Source organism: Eubalaena glacialis, chromosome 12 (genome assembly GCF_028564815.1).
Source record: "Eubalaena glacialis isolate mEubGla1 chromosome 12, mEubGla1.1.hap2.+ XY, whole genome shotgun sequence".
Lineage (NCBI taxonomy): Eukaryota > Metazoa > Chordata > Mammalia > Artiodactyla > Balaenidae > Eubalaena > Eubalaena glacialis.
The window spans coordinates 16,405,703-16,429,240 of NC_083727.1; the positions used below are offsets into that span (position 1 = coordinate 16,405,703).

Genomic DNA, 23,538 nt, shown 5'->3' on the forward strand with positions numbered 1-23,538 from the left:
AGAATTCCTTAACTTGCCTTGTTTTTCATTACATTAACATTTTTGAAGAATACAGGTCATTTATTTTGTAGAATATTCTTCAATTTAGGTTTATCTGCTGTTGCCTTGTGATTAAGGTTCAGGTTATACACCCATAGCCAGAGTACTACATAGGTGACATTGTATCCTTCTCAGATGTCACATCTGGAGGTGGATAATATCCATCTGCCTCTCATTGGGAGCTGTTCATTTTGATCACTTGGTCAAGGTAATCCATTGTCTGGGGTCTCCACTGCATAGTTTCTGTTTTCCCCTTGCAACTAATAAGCCATCTGTAGCAAGGCACTTGGAGACCTTCAGATATCTTATTCCTTGTCAAACTGTCCCTCTGGATTTCTTAGCCATCCATGACTATTGCTTGAACCAATCTTGACTCTGATGGTTGCAAAGTGGTGATTTCCCAACTCCGCCATTTTTTCCACACTTGTCAGCCTGCCTTCTGTTGTAAGGAAGAGCACTCCTTTATTATCACTACTTATCATATATTCATTATCAATATGGACTTGTGGATTCCTTTTCTTGTTTTGTTTCTAATAAATAGAACTTATTTTATAGAGTAGTTTTAGATTTACAGAAAAATTGAACAAGAAGTACAGAGAGTTCCTATATACTCCCTTCACCCTCCCCAACAGTTTACCTTTTTAATTAGCATCTTGCATTAGTGTGGTACGTTTGTTACAATTGGTGAGCCAATATTGATAAATTATTATTAACTAAAATCCATAATTTACATTAGGATTCACTCTTTGTGTTGACAAATGCCATGTATTGTCCAGAATAGTTTCACTGCCTTGAAAGTCTTCTGTGCTCCACCTGTTCATCCCCCTAACTCTTGGCAACCAGTATCTTTTTTTACTGTCTGCATAGTTTTGCCTTTTCCAGAATGTCATATAATTGGAGTCATACAGTGTGTAGCCTTTTCAGATTGGCTTCTTTCACTTAGCAGTGTATACTTAAGGTTCCTCCATGTCTTTTCATGGCTTGATAGCTCATTTCTCTTGATTGTTACATAATATTTCACATGGGTCTACCACAGTTTGTTTATTCACCTATTAAATATCTTGGTTGCTTCCAAGTTTTGGCAAATATGAATAAAGCTGCTATACACATTTGTGTGTAGAATTTCGTGTGGACATAATTTTTAACTCATTTGAGTAAATACCTAGGAGCACAATTGCTGGATTTTATGGTTTAGCTTTGTAAGAAACGGCCAAATTCTCTTCCAAATTGAATTACCATTTTGCATTCACACCAGCAAGAATGAGACTTCCTGTTGTCCTACATCCTTGTCAGCACTTGGTGTTGTCAGTGTTTTGGATTTTAGCTGTTCCATTAGGTGATCCTGTGTCCTTTCAATTCTCACAATTAACAAGTTTCCTCTATTTTTTAAGAACATCAGTTTTTCTTTATTTGTGTATAATGTAATGGTAATTCAGCTAGTGTTTTGCAATATTGTTTTGACCTTCATAGCTGTTATGAATATTTTAAATTTCCTTGTAGTATTTTTAAGTTATCCTTGACTAAGTAGTATAACAAGTTCTTTTTTAACTCATTAACTTTTTTTCTCATTTGTGCTTCCTTTAGATGTATTTCTGCTATTATAGGTGCCTTTTGGGATTTTTACTGATTTGCTCTTCCCCATCTATGTTGTAATGCTGCTTATTGGGCATAGGTTATTGCTATCTTTTGATAGACTTCAGAGACACTGAGCAGATCTTACTGGCTCAGTTGCTTCTTACTGTTTATGATTTCCAAGACTTCTCTCTCTCTTTTTTAATGTGTTTATCCAAGAGGAAACACTTTATATGGTAATCTTACCTGAAATCATCTCTGAGAGTTTTTGAATATATGTATGAAGGAATATTGTTTCCCCATCTAAAGGCTCATGGTAAACATACTTTTCCCACAAGGAAAACAACACCATCATCATATCATGGTTTTCTCTTACTGTCATCTTCTCTAGTTCTTTAGTAGGAAGTGGTAGGCTCAGCTCAGCACAGTAGTTGACCATGAAGTTGACTTTGGTTTGACTGAAGTAGAAGATGATAGTGAGGGTGAGATTAAAAAGCTAGAAACACTATCCAGGAATTGTTGGTGTTCCATACTGAGCAATAATGTGGAGAAGAATTGGGCATTACTTATTGACGAAGGCTAGATTCAGCATGACAGTATTTTTCAAAAGTTTAAAAACAAGTAAAACTAAACAATATGTTACTTAGGGGTATATACTTATGTGGCAAAACTCTATAAAGATCTGTAAGGGAATGGCCAGAAAGGAAAACCAAAAAACTCATTTGTGGTGAGAGAGGCAGAGGGATAATGGAATCAGGGGACATTTTAGTTCTTAAGCTAGTTGGTGGCATCATGGGTGTTTTTATTTTCATGCTTCATAACTTAGATATACTTTACATCAATTCTTTCAAAAATATATTAAATACTTGAAGAAAGAAAAAGCGGAGATAAAATTGGGACTTTGAAGCCAGGTAGACCTGGGTTCAAATCCCAACTCTGTTGCTTACAACTGTGTGGCCCTGGGCAAGTTAGTTATTTAACCTTTTTGAATTTTACTTTACTCATGGAAAAGTAAAATGGAAATTGCATGGTTGTTTTAAGAATTGGCAGTAATGTATATGAAGTGCCAAACATGGTCTTCACACAAAGTAGGGGTCGGGTAAATATTTTGGCTATTAATATTGTTATTGCCAGGAAGCACGGAGTTTTGAATTTTGGAATCTTTAAGATTTCTTTTCCTGAGCCTGTAGTTTATAATGTAAATTTAGATATTTCAGGGAATCAGCATTGTGGGCTAAATACGGGATGTTTAGAATGCGAATTAAATAAAGGAGTTGATTTATATTCTTATTTATTTATCATTTAGGTGGGAGACCTACCTGATGCAGATATTAAACCTCCAGAAAATGTGCTCTTTGTGTGTAAATTGAATCCAGTGACCACAGATGAAGATCTGGAGATAATATTCTCAAGATTTGGGCCAATAAGAAGGTAGTCTCTAGAATTAGTGAAAGATTTAGAAAAACTAGGTATTAGTTGGTGGTTTTCTAATAACATTTTTGATGAGTCTGTGAACTCTAGGTGAATTTTATACGGGTGACTTTTACAGATGAATCTCTTGGACAGTAGGGAAGAAAAACATGTACGTAAATGTGTATGCGTAGATATATGTGTGTGTATATATTGTAATGTGTGTGTATGCATTATACATTGAGTGATTCTCTCACTCCCAGCACAGACATTTTCAACTCTAAAACAGGAACTGAATGGAACAGTTTAAGTCTAGTTCTGTAGTATTCTTCTTTAATATTTTAAATATCTATCTCATTTAAATTCTCCCTAGAATTACCAGCAACCTATGTCAAAATTAATTTGAATCTAAGTTTTCTAAAATTTTTCTTTTGGTTAATTTTCCTTGTACTATTAATGCAAAAGTTTATGAAGCTAGTGTTTCTGTGAGAAAGGGGAATATTTTGTAATTGATTAAAAAATATTTTAAGTTTAGAATTTCCTTTCATTTCATGTTTTTTCTTCTATGAAGCCATTCTTTATTCTTCCTATTGAAAGAAAAATCTTTCTATAAAAGACTACCTGACTTTATTCCTCTACTCACTTATAATATATCATCTTTATAAAAATATTTCCTATACTGCTACTTCTTATTTTTAAATTGGAGACATTATATTCTAACTTCTTGCTAAGGAAGATGAGGATTCACCTCTATTTCTATCCTGCCCTCTTCATTCTCCCTGCTTACTACTTTGGTTGTATCATAATTTTGGTTAGATCTTTGTTCAATATTTACATTTTAATGTATACTTAAATATTGTAACAGCTGAACCATATGCTATAATGTGATTACTTTTCCTTTCTCTCACAATGTTTTATATCCCTGTTTCATTTCATGTGTTTAAAATGAGACTTGAGATACATGAGGAAAAAGGATTAAGCCAGGTGCTTTAAATTCCACCTTATTGGCCCTTTCACTTGGTTAAGATGGATTAGTTCTTATAATAGCTAGACTTATGCTATTACATTTGAGCTTGGTTTATATTAAAATTCAAAAACCCCAAATCATAAGTTTACTAAACATGTGTATATGTACGAATGTGTGTGCATTATTCTACAGTGACATTAGATAATCTGTAATTCATCTGTATTTGGACTAGAAATAAATTACAATTTAAAAGGATTTTTAGCAGTAATTTCCCTTTGCCAAAGGAAAATTAAATATTTTTATCTATTCTTTCTTCAGTGTTTTGGGAATTTAGGATTATAGGCCTAGATAGGGCATTTATAGTAGAATCTAGATAATTTAGTTTCTAGACTGGTGAACTATTTTTTAAAAAATAATTATTATTGAAGAAATTTGAAGAAATATAGTTCTGTGAATTTAACTTCGGCTTATTTTGTTTTTTTACTTTTGAAGAGTAAGAGTGAATGCTTTTTCTTTAAAGTCACTTTTTTCCAAACTTTGTTTCAGTTGTGAAGTTATCCGGGATTGGAAGACTGGAGAATCCCTGTGTTATGCTTTTATTGAATTTGAAAAAGTAGGTCATAATATAGATATATTAAATTTGTATTTTTTTTTGTTCTATGGTATTAAAGTGTGAAAATGTATAGAACTTTTTCTAGTCTCTAAGATTAGAAAATTAGTTTGCCCTTTCTTTAGGCACCCAAGAAAAATAACTTCGTTATATTCAAATAGGGGATAAATTTAACATCTATCAATGTTAATGTATGTATCTTTACTTTAGGTTCAGTTTCAACCTACGTGAATGTATCTTTAAAATTTTAAAGTTTTAGGTAAAGTTCTTCACATTCTGTAAATAATTTTTCAGTGCTATTTAGGTAGATATAATAATTGAGTAATAGAAAGAGAACCAATCTGGGTGTTATGATCTAGATATTAATTTCAGCTCTGTCACTGACCAACTATTCAATGATATTTGGCAGTTTATTTAGAATTCTTCTTTCTAGGCATTATCTTCCTTATAGGTAAAACTTGAGTATTAGATTAGATGGTACTTTCTAGATCTATAATAGGAATGATAGCTTATGTTACTCAAGTAATTTTCTTTAAGCAAGCATTATGCTATTTGACCTGCATTTAATCCTCACAACTCTGAGATAGGTACTGTCCTCCTTCTCCAAATAAGTAAACTGAGACACACAGTGGTAGCGTGACTTGTTTAAAATCATGTACCTAGTGAATGTCATAGCCTTCTGTCCTGCTGTATTATTTTCAAAGAAATAGTTAATAACTCAATTAACATTTTATATAACAAATATTAACTACCACCCATATTTATAAAATTGTTCAGATTTAAAATGTTGTTAATACTCAAAAATTTAGTGTAATTCTTTAAAAAAAAAACCATCAAATTTAAATGTGACTTATACAATGACTAGGAACATTTGTATTAATTCTATTTCTTCTTTGCACTTTTCTTCATCTGATAAATAAATACAAAAGCTTGTATTTGCTCTTAGGATTTGAACTTAGATATGTCTGATGCTGTTGCCAATGTTTTTAGCCATTTTGCTAGGCTACGTTATTTCTTTTTGCAGCTTTGGACTGAAGTATGTCCAATAGTAGCTCATTCTAAGTTATAGTTATTCCAAAGTACTTGTCGAACACCTTTTATTTATTTATTTTTTTAATTTATGGCTGTGTTGGGTCTTCGTTTCTGTGCGAGGGCTTTCTCTAGTTGCGGCAAGTGGGGGCCACTCTTCATCGTGGTGCGTGGGCCTCTCACTATCGCGGCCTCTCTTGTTGTGGAGCACAGGCTCCAGACACGCAGGCTCAGTAATTGTGGCTCACGGGCCCAGCTGCTCCACGGCATGTGGGATCTTCCCAGACCAGGGCTCGAACCCGTGTCCCCTGCATTGGCAGGCAGATTCTCAACCACTGCGCCACTGGGGAAGCCCCCGAACACCTTTTATATTTCAGGCACTGCAGTAGGCCCTAGGGGTACAAGATGAATAATGGAGGGTTGAGGAAGACAGACACATAACACTTTATACCTAGACACTGTGTCAGGTGTACCAGAAATAATATTTACAAGGTACATTGGTGTCAGCAGAAAGGAGATCTCTACCTTTAGTTTGCTATGAATACTTTTTGTCAACTTGACAGTGTTATTCCATCACTGAGCATAGATTATATTGTTTATTTGCTTACAAACATAATTTCATTTTGTTTATGGCAGATAGACTAATATCTTCTGCAGGTATACCATTTGCCATGAATACATAGTTCAGGTCAACTTTAGAGCATAGAGTGGTTCTAGAATCTATGGATTCTTTATCATGATTCAACATTTCAGTTTTTGAAGTGAATCTTTTATTTATTTATTTATTTTTGGCTGCGTTGGGTCTCAGTTGCTGAGCGCGGGCTTTCTCTAATTGCGGCGAGCGGGGGCTACTCTTCGTTGTGGTGCACGGGCTTCTCATTGCGGTGGCTTCTCGTTGCGGAGCACGGGCTCTAGGCACGCGGGCTTCAGTTGTTGTGGCACACGGGCTCTGTAGTTGTGGCGCACAGGCTTAGTTGCTCCGCGGCATGTGGGATCTTCCCGGACCAGGGATCAAACCCGTGTCCCCTGCATTGGCAGGCATATTCTTAACCACCGTGCCACCGGGGAAGTCCCTGAGGTGAATCTTTTGTAGCCTTTCTCTTTTCTTGAAAATTAGATTAAGCTACATTATTCTGCTTCATAATTCTCATGAGTGGTAGCCTCTTTGTAGTGTCCATTGCTGAGTCTTTTTTGCATGTTATGCAAGTTCTCTATGCTTTGGATAATCTGATCAAAATTTTTTTAAAACTGAGGAATGAAATACATGCCGAAAACGTGCAGTTCATGAGTGAACAGCTTGATGAATTAATCACGGTTAATACACCCATGTAAATCACCACCCAGGTCAAGAAATAAAACGCCAGCAGAAAAAAAAAAATTACCGGAATCCCAGAGGCCCCACCTGTGTCCCCTTCCACAAACTTCCCCATTGGTGCTAACTTCTGATATCATAGATTTTGTCTAATTTTAAACTTCATATCAGTGTAAACACAATGTGTGTTTTTGGTGTCTAGCTTCTTTTGCTCAGTGTTAACATTTGTAAGATTTGTTCGTTACTGCATGTAGCTTTTAACTTTTTTGTTAATTTTCATTGGAAGTACGGTATTTTATGTGTGTATGTAAGTTTTCACTGACATATAGTATTTTATTGTGTGTATGTAAATTTTCATTGCCATATGGTATTTCATTGCGTGTATATAACATTATTTAGATTTCCAGTCTGCTGTTGATGGACATTTGGGTCTTTCCCAGTTTTGGCTACTATGAATGGTGCTGCTCTAAACCATTTCTGTCATGTCTTTCAGTGTACAAATTATGCATTTTTGTTGGGTATATATCCTAGAGGGAATTGCTGGGTCATAGGGTAGGTGTAGCTTCAGGAGATAATTCCAGTCAGCTTTCCAAAGGGATTATCCTAATTTTCACTTCCACTAGCAATGTATGGGAGTCCCTATTATTCTGTAGCTTTACCAACTCTTGGTATGGTCTGTCTTTTAAATTTTATCCACTCTGGTGGGTGTGTAGTGGTATCTTATTGTGGTTTTATTTTGCATTTTCCTGATTGAGCCCCTTTTCATATGTTTATTGCCATTTAAACGTCCTTTATAAAAATGAAGTACCTGTTCAAGACTTGGCCACTTTGGGATTGGGTGTTTGTGCCTTTTTATTGATTTGTAAGAATTCTTTGTACTTTCTGGGTACAAACTCTTTTTTGGTTGTATGTGTTGCAAGTATCTGCTGCTCAGTGGATTACTTTTTTCCCTTTCTTAATGGTGTCTTTTGATAAGCAGAAATTTCTAATTTTTAGTTCAGTTTGTCAGCTTTTCTTCCTTATTGCCGATTTTTAAAGATGTTTGCCTACCTGACGTCATGAAAATATTCTCTATGCTATCTTTAGAAGCTTTGTTGTGAAATTATCTTTCCCGTTTAGATCTGAAATTTGATTTTTGTATATTATGTGTGTCGTGTTAAATTTCATTTTTCTTGCATAAGATAGCCAGGTGACCCAGCAAAATTCGTTAAAAAGGTTGACCCATTCGCCTAGCTCTTCAGTACCAACTTTGTCATGAATCAGGTGTCCACTTGTGTAAAGTCTGTTTCTGGATGCTGCACTGTTGCACTGGTCTATTTGTCTGTCCTTGCACCACTCTCAAATTGTGTGAATTACTATAGCTTTATAATGTCTTGATATCTGGTAGTGTGAGTCCTCCAACTTTGTTCTTCTTAAAGATTTTCTTGGATATTTTTGTCCTTTGCATGCATTTCCATATGTGTTTTTTATAATTTTTAATTGAAGTGTAGTTGATTTACAATGTTGTGTTTAATCTAAATTTTGAAGAGATTCCTTAACTATTGTTTAGGTATAAGTAAATTGAGTATTTGCAAATATTATCCTCCTGAAAAAAAGTATCTGAGAACTTTCTCTTTGGGGAAATGGCACAGTGATGGAATTATGCCTGCCTAAAGGTCATCAGTCAGATTTATCAAACATGCACTGATTGCCTACCATGTGCCAGATGATGGTCTAAATGATGTAGATTCAAAGATGAATAAAGTTTTGTCCCTTGGAGTTTATATTCCATTTAATTCTTGACATACATTGTAAATAAATATGATTATAACTAGTTCTTTTATCTGCTTTTCTTTGGATTGTTTCTAGTTGAGTTGTGAACAGACCAAAAAATAAGTTTCCAGGGACCTAGGAGAAAATTGATCAGTGCTGGATTGAAATGTGTCATTTCTAGTCTTCAGATGTCAGAAATGGGGGTGTAGGGCTTGCGAAGTTACTGACAAGAATTCTTATGTAACATAGACCTTGGTATCATAGGCCCACAATCCATTATCCAAAACCCTTGGGAATAGCTGTTCCCATTTCAGACTTTTTCAGAATTTAGAAATGTAATACTGTGTGTTTGTGTGTGTGTGTGCGCAACACACATATCTCTGGATTACGTGGCACACTTCTGGGTCAGCATTCCATAATCACAGAAATACTTCTGCTGTGAAAACAAATGAATATTCATACTAAGTAGAATAAGTTAAGGTTTATCCTTCCATTAGGTTTTGCTGTCACATGGATTTTAACACCAAATTTATAAAAACAGTTTTCAGGATATTTTTGGGTTTTGAGTAAAAGGGATTATGGATTTGTATAACACAGTTGGTAAGTATATGTATGTGCACTGCAATCAGACTGCCTCGGTTCAAATCCTGGCTCTCGCCCTTGCCAACTGTGTGCCCTTTAGCAACTTCTATACCTCTCTAAACCTCTGTTTTCTCTTTGAGAAAATGGAAGTAATAATAGGTAATACCTCATAGGGTTGTTATCAGAGTTAATTGAGATAATAGATGCAAAGCATTTAACAGCAGTTGGTGCATAGTAAGTATTCAAATTTTAGTTTTAGTAACAAGAAACTTTTTGTATTTTCAGTATTTGTTCTAGCTGCAGAAATCTTTTCCATAAAGATTTATGCTTGAGTTTTTATAATTACTATCAGGAAGAAGATTGTGAGAAAGCGTTCTTCAAAATGGACAATGTACTTATAGATGACAGAAGAATACATGTGGACTTTAGCCAGTCTGTTGCAAAGGTTAAATGGAAAGGAAAAGGTATGTTGGTTCGTCTTCCTTTGTTTCTGTTCTGCTTTGCATCGTGTGTGTGTGTGTGTGTGTGTGTGTGTCTCTTTTGACAGTGGTGTTAATTAGAAATGTTCAGTGATGTAACTCCTGCTATTTGATTTTACCTAGCTGCTATCTAGTATATAAGATGGGGATATGTGTGTGTGAGTGTGTATATTTGTATTTTTTTTTATTTTTTAATTTTTACTGAAGTATAATTGATTTACAATGTTGTGTTAGTTTCAGGTGCACAGCAAAGGGATTCAGTTATACATATACATATATCTATTCTTTTTTAGATTCTTTTCCCATGTAGGTCATTACAGAGTATTGAGTAGTGTTCCCTGTGCTATATAGTAGGTCCTTATTAGTTATCTATTTTATATATAGTAGTGTGTATATGTCAAGCCCAATCTCCCCATTTATCTCACTCCCCCATCCTCCTGTTAAATAAGATTGTTTTCTGCATCTGTAACTCTATTTCTATTTTGTAAATAAGTTCATTTGTACTATTTTTTTAGATTCCACATATAAGTGATATCATATGATATTTGTCCTTCTCTATCTGATGTATATGTGTATTTTAAACTGATGAAGAATATATTTTCTATGTTTGTATTATAAATCGCTTATAATTACCCATTGCAGACATAACATGTTTCCAAAGTAATTATCATTTGGTGGTTTGGCTCTTCTAGATGCAAAACTCTTAAAAATTCTTTTTTCTGGGGCTTCCCTGGTGGCACAGTGGTTAAGAATCCACCTGCCAGTGCAGGGGACATGGGTTTGAGCCGTGGTCTGGGAAGATCCCACATGCTGCGGAGCAGCTGAGCCCGTGTGCCACAACTACTGAAGCCCGCGTGCCTGGAGCCCGTGCTCCGCAACAAGAGAAGCCACTGGGATGAGAAGCCCGCGCACCGCAACAAAGAGTAGCTCCCGCTCGCCATAACTAGAGAAAGCCTGTGCACATTAACAAAGACCCAACGCAGCCAAAAACAAATAAATTAAAAAAAAAAAAAATTCTTTTTTATAAAGTTTGTTTGTTTTAGTTGTCATATGGTACAAAATTGAAAAGATCTGTGTACTAGGTCCTATCCCTACACATATGACATATCCCACATATGCATATATATGTCAAATAAATTTCTGCTAGTGGTAGCATAACAAACTTAAGGTTGAATCTGTGTATACTGAAATACTACGGGTTTTTGATTGCTGATGCAGTGTTTTTATTTATTTATTTTTTATAAATTTATTTATTTATTTGGCTGCATTGGGTCTTGTTGTGCGCGGGCTTTTCTCTAGTTGCGGAGAGCGGGGGCTACTCTTTGATGCGGTGCGTGGGCTTCTCATTGCAGTGGCTTCTCTTGTTGCGCATGGGCTCTAGGCGCACGGGCTTCAGTAGCTGTGGCACGCGGGCGCAGTAGTTGTGGCTCGCGGGATCTAGAGCACATGCTCAGTAGTTGAGGCGCATGGGCTTAGTTGCTCCGCGGCATGTGGAAACTTCCCAGACCAGGGCTTGAACCCGTGTCCTCTGCATTGGCAGGCAGATTCTTAACCACTGCACCACCAGGGAAGCCCGGCAGGTGGATTCTTAACCACTGTGCCACCAAGGAAGTTCCTGAGATAATTCTGTATATTATGGATTAACATTTAAAAAAATTGAACATATCTTGTGTACCATTCACAGTGCTAAGTACTTTTCCTTATAGCCTTGTTTAATGATTCCAACAGCATTGCGAAATGTTGATATTATTTTCAGTTCCTAAATGAAGAGAATGACTTTCAGAGAATTGAAGTGTCCTACCTAGGGCCTCCCACTAGAGTCAAGATTTGAATCCAAAACTCGCTTTGATCTGTTGCTCCTTCGACTATATACCATAACGGCTTCATCCATAGTGAGACTTCTAATGGCAGGCACATGGCACATATTTTTCAGTGATGAAATGGTGCCTGTTTGTTACAGTTACCAGTATTTTAACTCTTACAATTGTCTGTTTCACATTTATATGAAACTTTGCCTACTGGCCCTTTTCCTTTACAGAGCTTCTGGAATTGCCAAATAGATTCATCTTGTCTTTGATGCTTATAAGCCTCTCAGATCTCAGACACAGGTCCCAAGCCCTCAATTTCCTTTGGGCCTAATGTTCTCATAGACTTAATGGCTCTACTTGAACCCTGAATTATTTTCCAGTGATTGTATTCACTGCGTAATTTAGGATTTGCAAGTTTGGTGTTGTAATATTCATGTATGTCATTAGGGGGCAGCATCTGGCTACCTAGCAAAATGGATATCTGATTTCAGTTAAAATAGTGGTGGAGAATGAATTACGATGATTCTTTTGTTTTCTTCTCAGCCTTTTTCTATCCCCTGATATATATGCCACTTATAAAATAGTTCTTATATATTATACCTCATAAAATAATTATTGTTCTTGATGAATCAGGTGATTTTCTTACTAGGCTGTTTCTTCTTTTTTTAAATAGGTGGGAAATACACCAAGAGTGATTTCAAGGAGTATGAAAAGGAACAGGATAAAACATCTAATCTGGTTCTGAAAGATAAAGTAAAGCCCAAACAGGAGTATCCTTCACAAGAACCAGTTGGTCAATATGTATTGACCATCCAATCTGGAGAGTAGAGTGTGATACCTTATAAAAAGGCTATAGAAGACAAGTTCCTGAATCCAGATGGTTTGTGAAGAAATCACTTAGTTTATTGTTACCTCTTTTCACCATTTTACATATGTATACTTTGCTTTTTCAGTGTATTCTCTATTGTATGGAGAAAGTTAAGGTTGAAAAGTTTTGAGCTTAATTCTTTTACCTCCCTACACTTAGGTTAAGGTTATCGCTTATTCTCAGAAGATCTGCAGGTAAGAGTTGTATTTTCTATATATAATCTTAATGTTTTAAATTTCTCATAGTCAGAAATTTCTTTGTTATAGCTAAGCTAAATGCTTTGTGTTAACCCTTCTTACATGTTTAACTTCTTTGGAGTTGGTGAATATGTAGATAACAAAATCCTGTTGTTGTTTTACATTATTAGATTGCTTCTTTCTGCATAATACATTGTCAGTCTAGCAGCAAATATTTATTGGGCTCCTATTGTGTACAAGAGTTGACTTTTATAGGATTAAAAAGAAATCCATTGACTTGACCCTTTAGTTTATAGATTCTTTCAAGTTTTAGGCTGAGACAAATAAGAAGCAATGAAACATACTTTTCATATTATGTCATTTTAGTTTGTTCATTGATATTCTCATTATAAACCTATCACTCCATACATGGCAAAGGTTATTTCTTTTGTGATTCTTTCTCATAAGTAGTTTCTTTGTTTCGTAGTTTCTGTTGGTGTTTTAGGGATTCTGTTTGCCCATACTATATAGACATTTTTTTTCCAAGTATTCATCAGGAAAGATGAATATCAGGTTGACCTGTTAAATATTTTTTATTGTATTGGCTGTCTAATGCACAAAGCATTGTAAGGTGTTAGAGTTGGATCAAGTCTGGAGTATACTGACATAATCAGCATGAAAACAGGCTTTCACATACAGACAAACCAAACAGTAAACTAAGATTGGTCTGAAAGCATGGACATTAGAGGGGGTATGATTGAAATCTTAGAATCATAAAAGGTGTGGATGGAATACACTTGAGATTTATTCACCAAATCTTTGAAATTAAATTGAGGCCAACCACTAGAAACTGCAGCTGGAAGAAGGGAAGTGTGTAGGACAAATGAATGGAAGGTCAGCTGTGGAGTATAAAGTAGAAGGAGGCATCTTCCCCGCATAGCGGGTGTTCAGGCTGAAAAGGAAGGATACCTAGTATTAAAGTGTTTTAAATTCAAGATGATAGATTACTGAGAGTTAAGAAAGGAACTCAGTGTGTTTGAGAATCAGTCTCTAGGCCAGTGCTGTCTAAGGGGACTTACTGCAGTGATAGAAATGTGCTGTATCTCCACTGTCCAGTATGGCTGCTAACCACATGTGGTTATCGAGCGTGTGAAATGGACTGAGGAACTGGATTTTAAAACTTGTTTAATTTTAATTAATTTAAATTTAAACCACTACCCATGGCTAGTATTGAACAGTGCTGCTTTTAACCTTTTGAAGTTGATGGAGAAGACAGGCATGTCCTGGTGCAAACCACTATTCATTATTCACAAACAGCATACTGAACAAGAGAAAGGAATTCATGAATCTGACCCAGTAGGATGATCTTTACATTCCTGGTAATTGATAGGTTTCATTTTAGCAAGTCATTTGTAATCTACAAATTATAGGTACAATTATAGAGGGACAGAACATATGTCTTCATATGTAGCACATATATATATATTTTCACATACATTATTACCATGGTGAAGAAAGGGGATTCTGATGATAATCTAAGTACAGATAAGTCAATTAGAAAGACATGGGATGTACTTTATAGGTCATGAGAGAGAAGGTGCTGTTAAACCATTAATAAGAAGATTCAAAAATAGAAGTAGAAGAGAGAAGTTTAACTTGGCTGCACTAGACCTCAGGGAAGTAATTGGGGAAAAGAGGACAGGGAGATCACAAAGTAGGATTTTGGAGAGATTTGACATCTTCTAAAAGTCTTGATTGTAGTGGTGAGTAGAAGATAGTGGATGAGCAAGGAAGGAAGAGATACCACAAGTGTCTTGGTGGTATTACAAGTAATCAGCCGATACTTATTTGGCATCTGTTACATGCCCAGTGAAGTTTCGCAATGAAATGTAGCCCCTGGACCTTAAAGACATTAAGAACAGACATTAAATAATCACCATTAATTAAATATGTCTAGAGTGTTGCAGAGAAGTGCATTTGTGGGATATGGGACTCATAATAGAGGTAAGGGGTCAGAGGATCCTCAAGTAATACTATAAGTAGTGACATTAAAGCTACAGCTTGAATATGGGGGGAGAGGAGGGCTGAGGTGGGATACTATCAATATTTTCTTTATCTGTGATCCATTAAATACAGTTTACATCTTGACTCAGTACAGTCCAAGTATAATCATTCTCACACACACACACACACACACACACATAATTGAAACAACAGTGTTATAAAATAATATTTTCATTAGATGCCATGTACTCTTATTTTCTAGTCTATGTTATTTTAAAATGCTGGCTTTTGGTGACCCACTAACTGGATTTTACACCCCATTGATGGATTATGATCAGTAGTTTGAAACACTCTGAAGCTCCGAAGCACTTTTTAAAAATAGTTTATTAGTATTTTAAATATTTATTTATTTATTTATTTATTTTTGGCTGCATTGGGTCTTTGTTGCTGTGTGCGGGCTTTCTCTAGTTGCAGCGAGCAGGGGCTACTCTTCGTTGCGGTGCGCGGGCTTCTCATCGCGGTGGCATCTCTTGTTGTGGAGTGCGGGCTCTAGGCGCGTGGACTTCAGTAGTTGTGGCACACGGTCTCAGTAGTTGTGCCTCACAGGCTCTAGAGCGCAGGCTCAGTAGTTGTGGCACATGGGCTTAGTTGCTCCGCGGCATGTGGGATCTTCCCAGACCAGGGCTCGAACCCGTGTCCCGTGCATTGGCACGCGGATTCTTAACCACTGCGCCACCAGGGAAACCCACCCTGGAGCACTTTGGACAGGGAGCAGCATGTGTAGAGCAAACACTGAGGTGAAATCATAGGCAAGGACTGTTGAATTTGTATCTGGAGAAGGAGACCATCCAGAAGGTACTGTGGGAACATTGCAACATGGTATAAAGGAGAAAAGAAGTTGGAGATAATGGAGTAATAATAGGATGGTACAGGCTGATTAGCTGTCGTTAGCTGTCTTGTGAAAAGCCAGAAGTTGCAGTGTTTTCCTACTGCATGAGACATCGCTGAGGAAGCATAGAGCTGTGGCATGTGAAACCCTAGTCCTGAGGGAAGTGTGTCTACTGTTACTCTAGTCCCACACGCCACTAAAATAGCTCTGCGTTTTGGGCTTCCTCCTGGTCTTTCTTTTGAAAACCACTATTCTAGTCCATGTCAGCCTTCCTCAGAATCTGTTTTAGAGTTTAAGATTATTTTTAGAAGAGGGTCTAATAGTCTTACATTTTTTCTTATTCTAAGACATAGTATATTAAACACTTATTTCTGAATTAAAACATATATTATTACAATTTTTATAACATTTATGTGAAATTTAAAAATGATTCACTCATAGTTCTGCCACCTAGGCAAATGATACTTTTTATTTCTCCTTGTTCCTCTCAAGCCTTGATCTTTTATAAAGCTTTATAAAGTTATAATCACTGTGTGGTATATACAGTTTTTGCTTCAAGCTTTTTCCACTTTTAATTTTTTATAAACACCATTCCAGGTTATTTAATAGCATTCATTTGTCATTGTTAATAACTTCCTTTATAGTAATATATCAGTTGAAATACCCTGATGTATTTAAGTATATCTTTATTACTAGGCTGTTTATTGTTCTTAGTTTCTGTTATTAAAAATAATCCTAAAAAAAAAAATAATCCTGTTATGTATACAATAGGCCCTCTGTATCTGCAGGTTCTGCATCCATGTAGATGGAAAATATTCAGGAAAAATATTCCAGAAAGTTCCAAAAAGCAAAACTTCAATTTGCCATGCAGGCAGCTATTTACTAGCATTTATGTTGTATTTACAACTGTTTACATAGCATTTACATTGTGTTAGGTTTTTAAGTAATGAGATGATTTGAAGTATGAAGGAGGATGTGCGTAGGTTATATGCAAACACCATGCCATTTATATAAAGGACTTGAGCATCTGCAGCTTTTGGTATCCTCAGGGGATCCTGGAACAAATCCCTTGTGGATAATGAGGGACAGCTGTGCTTGTGTTCATTTAACTTACTGTTATTTTATTTTTTATAAATTCTTATTTGAATTTAAACATGATAACTATTGATATGCATTGCTAAATTTTCTCCTATAGGACTGAACTAATTTACACTCAAAAGAAGAGTCACACGAGTGTCTTTTTCATATATACAGCTTCTCTGGCATTGGGGTTTATAATGTCTTAATTTTTTCTAGTTAAAAATGTGCCTCATTTTCTAAGTTTAAGTTTTTCATTATTGACAGATATGCTTCCTTATTTTTTATGCTACTTATATTTTTCATTTTTTTTTTTTACTCTCTATATTTTTGGCCCACTTACCAATTTATAACCGTTTATTTAAGACAAGTGTTCTTTCCATTTTTCCTGACTCTGTAATGAAGTAAAATGTGAATTAGTTTTGTTTTAGAAATATACTCTATGCTTCTGAGATGCTTCTTGCTTTAAAAAGTTATCTTTAACCTCATGGCCTCCTTTGTTTACCAGATTCTTATGTTTTGATGTATTACCGGTGTCAGGTCTCACGTTTGTCCTTAACTAGCTGCTGCAGTGCAAAATATGATCTTATACTAGATGAGCAGGCAGAAGACTCAAAGTCAAGTTACTCACACACAAGTAAAAAACACAAGAAGAAAACCCGCCACTGCTCTGAAGAAAAAGAAGATGAGGACTATATGCCAGTCAAAAATACAAATCAGGTACTGACTGATGTTCAGACTTAGCTGTAGAGAAATAAATATTTCATCCATTCGTAAATTACATTTTAATTTAGGAGATAAGGGTATAGTCCTGATCAGGGATGGATGTGTTGCTAACTCTTAAGATGTAGAATGGCTTCACTAGGGTAATGGACTTTAATTTTCAAGAATATATATAACAGATTATAAAAGATTGTTTTTGAAATAACTTAATATATCATATAGTTCCACATTGTGAAGCAAGAGTGATTGTCATACCTGTGGACACTCACTTATTCCCATCAAAAACAAGTGTGGTTATGGTAAAAAAGTTCTTCTAATGTATCGTGTTAATTTATCACCAAGTGTTATGTACAGCACTTACAGCTCTTGAGGTTTTAGGACCTGAAAAACGTTTATGCCCTTCCATATGGTATATATGAAATAAAAGCAGCACTAATAATTAGCTTGATCATCCCCAAAGCTTTCCTGAACAATACATTTTCTAATACAATGATAATAAAAATTCCCCAAAGAAAATTAAAGAGAAGAAATCATTTCCAGCCTGCATTTTGGCTCTCAGTTAAATGAAAAGCAGATTACGTTACATTCCCTTGCTATGGTTTTTGCCACGTAAGGACATTTGAACCTGGGCCCTGGTAGACGAGGAGGCTTTCAGTTGGCAGAGGGGACTCAAGACGGTGAGAATGTTAAGCAAAGACACTGGGATGGAGAGATGTAGTGTGATTGGCAAAGTAAAGGATTTGCTCTCAGAAAAGCTAGGTTTAGATTTCTACATTGCTAATCATTGATGTGACCTCATCAAATTATTTAACTTTCTTGAGCCACAGTTTCCTCCTCTGTGAAATTGAGATAATATTTATTGTCCAGGCATGTTAAGATTAAGTGAAAAAAAAAAAAATGTGTGTGCACACATTTTCTACACTGGCTCTTACTATTATTTTTACAGTCAAATCGTGTTTTAAATCACTTGGAATAATTTCTCTCTGGTAAGGCCATTAACTGGATTCATATTTCAGTTGTTCTTTTTGATGTTTAAGGATGGCTTAAAATTTTTTCTTTTGTTTCATAATTTTAAAAATTAATTGTATTCCAAAGTAAAATCTACAAAATGGTACATAGAGACAACCTAGCTTCCGTCCTTGTCCTTTCCCCCTTTTCTTTTTTCCCCAAAGGTAACCGTTTTATGTGTTTTATGGTTTATTCTTCATTTAAAAAATTTTCAGCAAATGCATATTTTATATATATTCTTAGCACCCTATTTTCTAGACAGCCGATCTTCCTACTCCTTGCTGTCATCCAGCAGAGATCTAATCTCTTCTTTCCATAGCCCTTTTACTACTTAAAGATTCCCATCATTTATGCCCTGCCCTCAGTTTTTAAGTTACATCCTTGTCAATCCTTCAAGTAGTCCTCACATGAATCAGTAATAGTAACATCTCTGGTGTCCTTATAATGCGAGGTGGATACTATTGTCTCCATTCACAGCAAAGAAAGTAAAGAATAAAGAGGTTCAGCCACTTGCCAGTGGTTTTACACAGCTAATAAGTAATGGAACTACAATTTAAATTTGAACTTGTACCCTTACTACTGTTCCTCTTACTTGGAATATATTTCTGTCAGTTTCTTTTCTAAATCTTCTTACCTGGAATATATTCCTGTCAGCAGTTTTCCTTCCTAACTCCAGTTGTTAATTCTAATATAATTTGTCTCATAGTGTAATATTCCAGTGTCATCCAATAGGAGCATCTCCCTCTTAGTTTTTATACTCTATTAACTTAGCCGAAGATCACCCCAACATCTTTTTTAATGGTGGCTGTACCACACTTCTGTGAATATTTAGCAGGTTTCCCACTAAAACCCCTTAATCCCCCCAGTTAGCTACAGCTCCTCAGCCTGCGCTTGTACATGGATTCCTCGATGAGTTTAGGCCTGAAACCCACATTGGTGTGTTTGAGATGATCAGACGTCTTAAAAAACTCCAAAGACTGGCTGCATTTTAAGTCTGTGGTTCCCACCATTGCACCCCTGCCTTTTTGTGAATCTTTTTTATCTTGCTGTTTGATTACTTAAAACTTTACAGTAGCAGTAGCAGATATCTTTCTCTTTCTGCAATAATATTCTAAGTTTATCTCTCCCTTCGAAGTGTATTAAAGCAATTGTTTCTGATTTTGTACTTTGATTTAATAATATAGCTGTACTAATTTTCTCTTCTTTCTAATAAAATAGCATCCATTTTTAAGATTTCAGTGGGCCCGGTTTTTCTCTGTTATTCTGCTTTTTATCCTTTTGATTTTAATCTCAAAAATGTAATCGTTAAAGGGAATTTTCAGTGCTAGGTAATTTTCAGGTATAGCTCAAATTTTCCTGTTTGGTGGTGTTTTGCTTGGTGAGCTTAGTTTCCTAAGAATGTTTTAACTTACTTCTTCAAGTGCTTTGTTTTTTATTGAATGACAGCCTTACTGTTCAATTCGAAATCTCTGTTTAATTTTTCCACCACATGTCTTAATTCCAGAGATGGTTACTGTGTTCTTGAGGTTTGAGTTTTACTGGGGTTACAGGAAATGAGTACTCAGCCGTGGGCTGCCTGGCTGAGGAGTCCTCAAGACTACTTGCCTGTCCTCCTCTATGGTTTTCGTAGGTGTTCAGTATTCTTATAATTTGGGACTCTGTTCTTGTTGTCATTTTAATCATTTAATATTATTTTAGTGATTTAGATGTAACTAAACCTCTGATTTACTCCCAGAGACCTCAGCAAGGACAGTTTTTGGTTGATTTTTTAATTTTTTGACTACTAAACATGAAATTATTGGCTCGGTTAAGTTGAGTGCCTTAAACTGGCCATTTTATGGTGTTCTTTTTCTTTTTTTCTTTCTTTTTTTTTTTTTCAGCTGCTTGTTTGTTTAATCATCTTGTCTTATGTCTTAAATGTGTAGAACAAATAGAACTTTTAAAAGTCCATACTGGAAAGGACTTAGAGCTCATGTGATTCGTTTCCCTCACCTTAGATATGAAGATCCTGACCCCACAAGCCCATGGGCCTTATAGTTTAGTGGGAGGACTGGAAGTTTAACATTTATTTTAATTCAGTTGGATGTGGTATTATTTTTTTCATTACTCTATACCACCCCCTTTTCAATTTTATATGTAGAGTTACTGATCAATGAAATAATTATCTCCAACCTATGGGGATCTCCTGAGTCTCAGTTTCCTTATATCTGGAAGGAGGATAATATTGTACTCCAAAAGCACTTAGCACCGTGCAAGCACATACTTAGATCTGTTCTAGTATGGCTTCATCCAGCTGCCTAAACTTTTCTCCTTCATACATACAGTACTCATTCTTCCTTGCTTTTCAGTTTTCACTTACACTCCTTGCATTAGCCTTCTTGAAGCCATTCCAAGCCCTAACCCACTCATCCTTTGAGGCTCATCTCAAGTCCGTTATAACTTCTCTATGAAACCTTCACTGATCAATCTAACCTCAAGAGCATTTCTTGTTTGACACATCTCCTAAATGGCAAAGACCATTTGAACCTAGAGCTGCCCGACTTCAAAGCTTGTGTAGCTTTGAAAACTGTGCCAAGTAGGAGAGGTTTTTAAGGTTTCAGTCCATTTCAGATTTTCAGCTTACTCAATTTTTTCAAAGAATTAAATACTGCATAATCTTTTCTCTCTGTCTCTTATTTTAAACACTCAAAGCATTTAAGTGCCTGTTTGTATAATAATGTGCTGAAGACTTTATAGGATTATGCATCAGCTAAAACAGTCTCTCCATTTAAAAAGTTTATTGCCTCAACCAGTACAGAAATAAGTACTAGGTGTACAGTCAGAATAGTACATAGATATTTACATTTTGTGTATGTTACAGGAAGCACAAAAAATTCTTTTATCTAGGGATGTCACATTTTGCTCAAAAATAGTTGATAAAAGGTTAAGCTGAACTACCTACTCATTTTCTACCTCCAGGACTCTTACAGAATGACAAGAACTATTGGTCTTGTGTGGGAAATGATGAGTCAGTTTATAGTGAGGTGTTCCACAAACACTGTGGAGCATAACAATCATGTTAGGTCTGTTTTCACATACTGCAATCTCTATGCCAGGCATAACGTACAGTATCTAGATAGTATATGGAGTAATTGCGAATCATTTGCTTAAAACCCAGTCCTTAACCGTGGGTATTCATCACTTGGATTTTAAACCTTGATATTTACATCTACTATAATAATGTCTAAGGTGATAGAGTTGGGCACTTGGGAGTTCAGTCCTTAGAATTTTGCCTTTCTGTTGAGAAATCTTTTAAGAAAGTTGAATTTTATGAACTATTCTTGAAAGAGCATTGGCTCTGGTGTCTTTAGATTTCAGCCCCTTGCGGAGGTACTCATTTTAATCAGGGATAAGACACGAGCAGAGATAGAATTGTTGTGTTGTAACTAGCCCTTTTTTGTATGGAAACGTTACTACTGCTCCTTAGTTATTGAGAATAGAACTAAATGTACCCACTTTGTTGTCTTTGGGGCAATGAATTATTTCAGTGTTTGTTAACTCATTTTAAAGAAATATGTCAATAATGATTTTAATAAAAACATTTATCAGCTTAGTCTAAACCAGAAAATTTATTTAGAGATTTAGAGAGGAGCTGTTACCAAAAAATACTTGAAAAATAATTACTGAGCCTGCGCGTCTGGAGCCTGTGCTCCGCAACAGGAGAGGCCGCGATAGTGAGAGGCCCGCGCACCGCGATGAAGAGTGGCCCCCGCTCGCCGCAACTGGAGAAAGCCCTCGCACAGAAACGAAGACCCAACACAGCCAAAAATAAATAAATAAATGAAAAAATAATCATAGTAATTGCTCAGACCCAAGTATTCAGAATCTGTTTCCTCTCCTCTTTAGGCTGACTGACCTGTCTAAAACGTCTTCTGGCTATGTTATTTAAATGATGTCTTCTTTATAGGATTCTTATGGGGATTTTAGTAGTTTCATTGTAGATCAGCGATGGAACCACATTTTGGGGGAGTGGAGAGGGGGGAGGTGGAAATGTGACCGCACATAACCAGAATTCTTGGTATTGCAATTTCACCCTAAAGACTTCTTATTTCAGTTGGGCTATTTCAGTTCCTTGTTTTTGGATCTGATCTTTCAGTTCAGCTGAAATAGTAAGTACAGAATAATGAGATCGATGAGAAAATGGTTAAGTCTTTTTCTGAATTATTTTTGCTTTTTAACTTACAAGATTCTTGGCCTTAGTGGTAGCGTTCAAATTTGAGCTGTTAAAACTGCTTGCTAATGGAGGACTTGTCTAAGTTTTGTTGATAGTGTGTACAAAATGATTATTTTACTGATTCACTTATACCTCTCTCTTTATTCCTTTGACAGGATATCTACAGGGAAATGGGCTTTGGTCACTATGAAGAAGAAGAAAGTTGTTGGGAGAAGCAAAAGAGTGAAAAGAGAGACCGACCTCAAAACCGAAGTCGTAGCCGATCTCGAGAAAGGGATGGCCACTATAGTAATAGTCACAAATCCAAATACCAGACAGATCCCTATGAAAGAGAAAGGAGTAAAAAGAGAGAACGAAGCAGGAGTCCCAAGAAATCCAAAGATAAAGAAAAATCTAAGTACAGATGAAAGTTGAAGAATCAGACATGAGTGGCTAACATATTTGCTCTTGTATAACTTCGAGTACCAGATGTTCAGATTTTGTGTCAAAGCAGTTAAAGACACTGCCTGTTATTTTTTTTTCACAGTAGGATTATGGCCCTTTTAGATTAATACTGATTGTACAGGGCACTGAAAGAAATAAAGAATTGAACATTTTCTTTGTATACTTTTTTACACTAATTTTATTGTTATACATAAATAGTAGTCTTCATTTTTAAAGTCTTTCATATTTTTCAGTCTTTATTTTTAATAGAGTATTTCATGCCTACAAAAATACACAAACGTGTATATATAAGGTATAAAGAATAATAAATACCTGCCGTGTACCCACTGGCCAGCTTAGGAAATGAATATTACTGGCATTTTAAAAGTGCCCTCTCCTTCTCAAATAATTATTATTCTGTATTTTGTGTTTGTCATTCTCTTGCTTGTTATTATAGTTTTACAACATATGTATGTATCCTTAAACGAAATGTTGAGTTTTGTGTGTTTTTTGAATTTTATATAAATGGTATAAAGTACGTTTACTTCTGTGACTTGCTTTTTTCAGCTTAGTGTTTTTTGAAAGTCATTCATTTTT

The 23,538-nt window shown here is 35.7% G+C and overlaps 1 protein-coding gene across 1 annotated transcript in view; it reads left to right on the forward strand.

Moving 5' to 3' along the window:
* Nucleotides 1-23,114, forward strand: part of PPIL4 (peptidylprolyl isomerase like 4) — a 32,253-nt gene extending 9,139 nt beyond the window's left edge. Inside the window, exons 8-13 of the mRNA XM_061207049.1 lie at nucleotides 2,918-3,042; nucleotides 4,535-4,601; nucleotides 9,626-9,737; nucleotides 12,234-12,330; nucleotides 17,147-17,294; nucleotides 22,674-23,114. Coding sequence (XP_061063032.1) covers nucleotides 2,918-3,042; nucleotides 4,535-4,601; nucleotides 9,626-9,737; nucleotides 12,234-12,330; nucleotides 17,147-17,294; nucleotides 22,674-22,925 — 801 coding nt within the window. The 3' untranslated portion in view covers nucleotides 22,926-23,114. The remainder of the gene's footprint in view (nucleotides 1-2,917; nucleotides 3,043-4,534; nucleotides 4,602-9,625; nucleotides 9,738-12,233; nucleotides 12,331-17,146; nucleotides 17,295-22,673) is intronic.
* The last annotated feature ends 424 nt before the right edge of the window (nucleotides 23,115-23,538 follow it).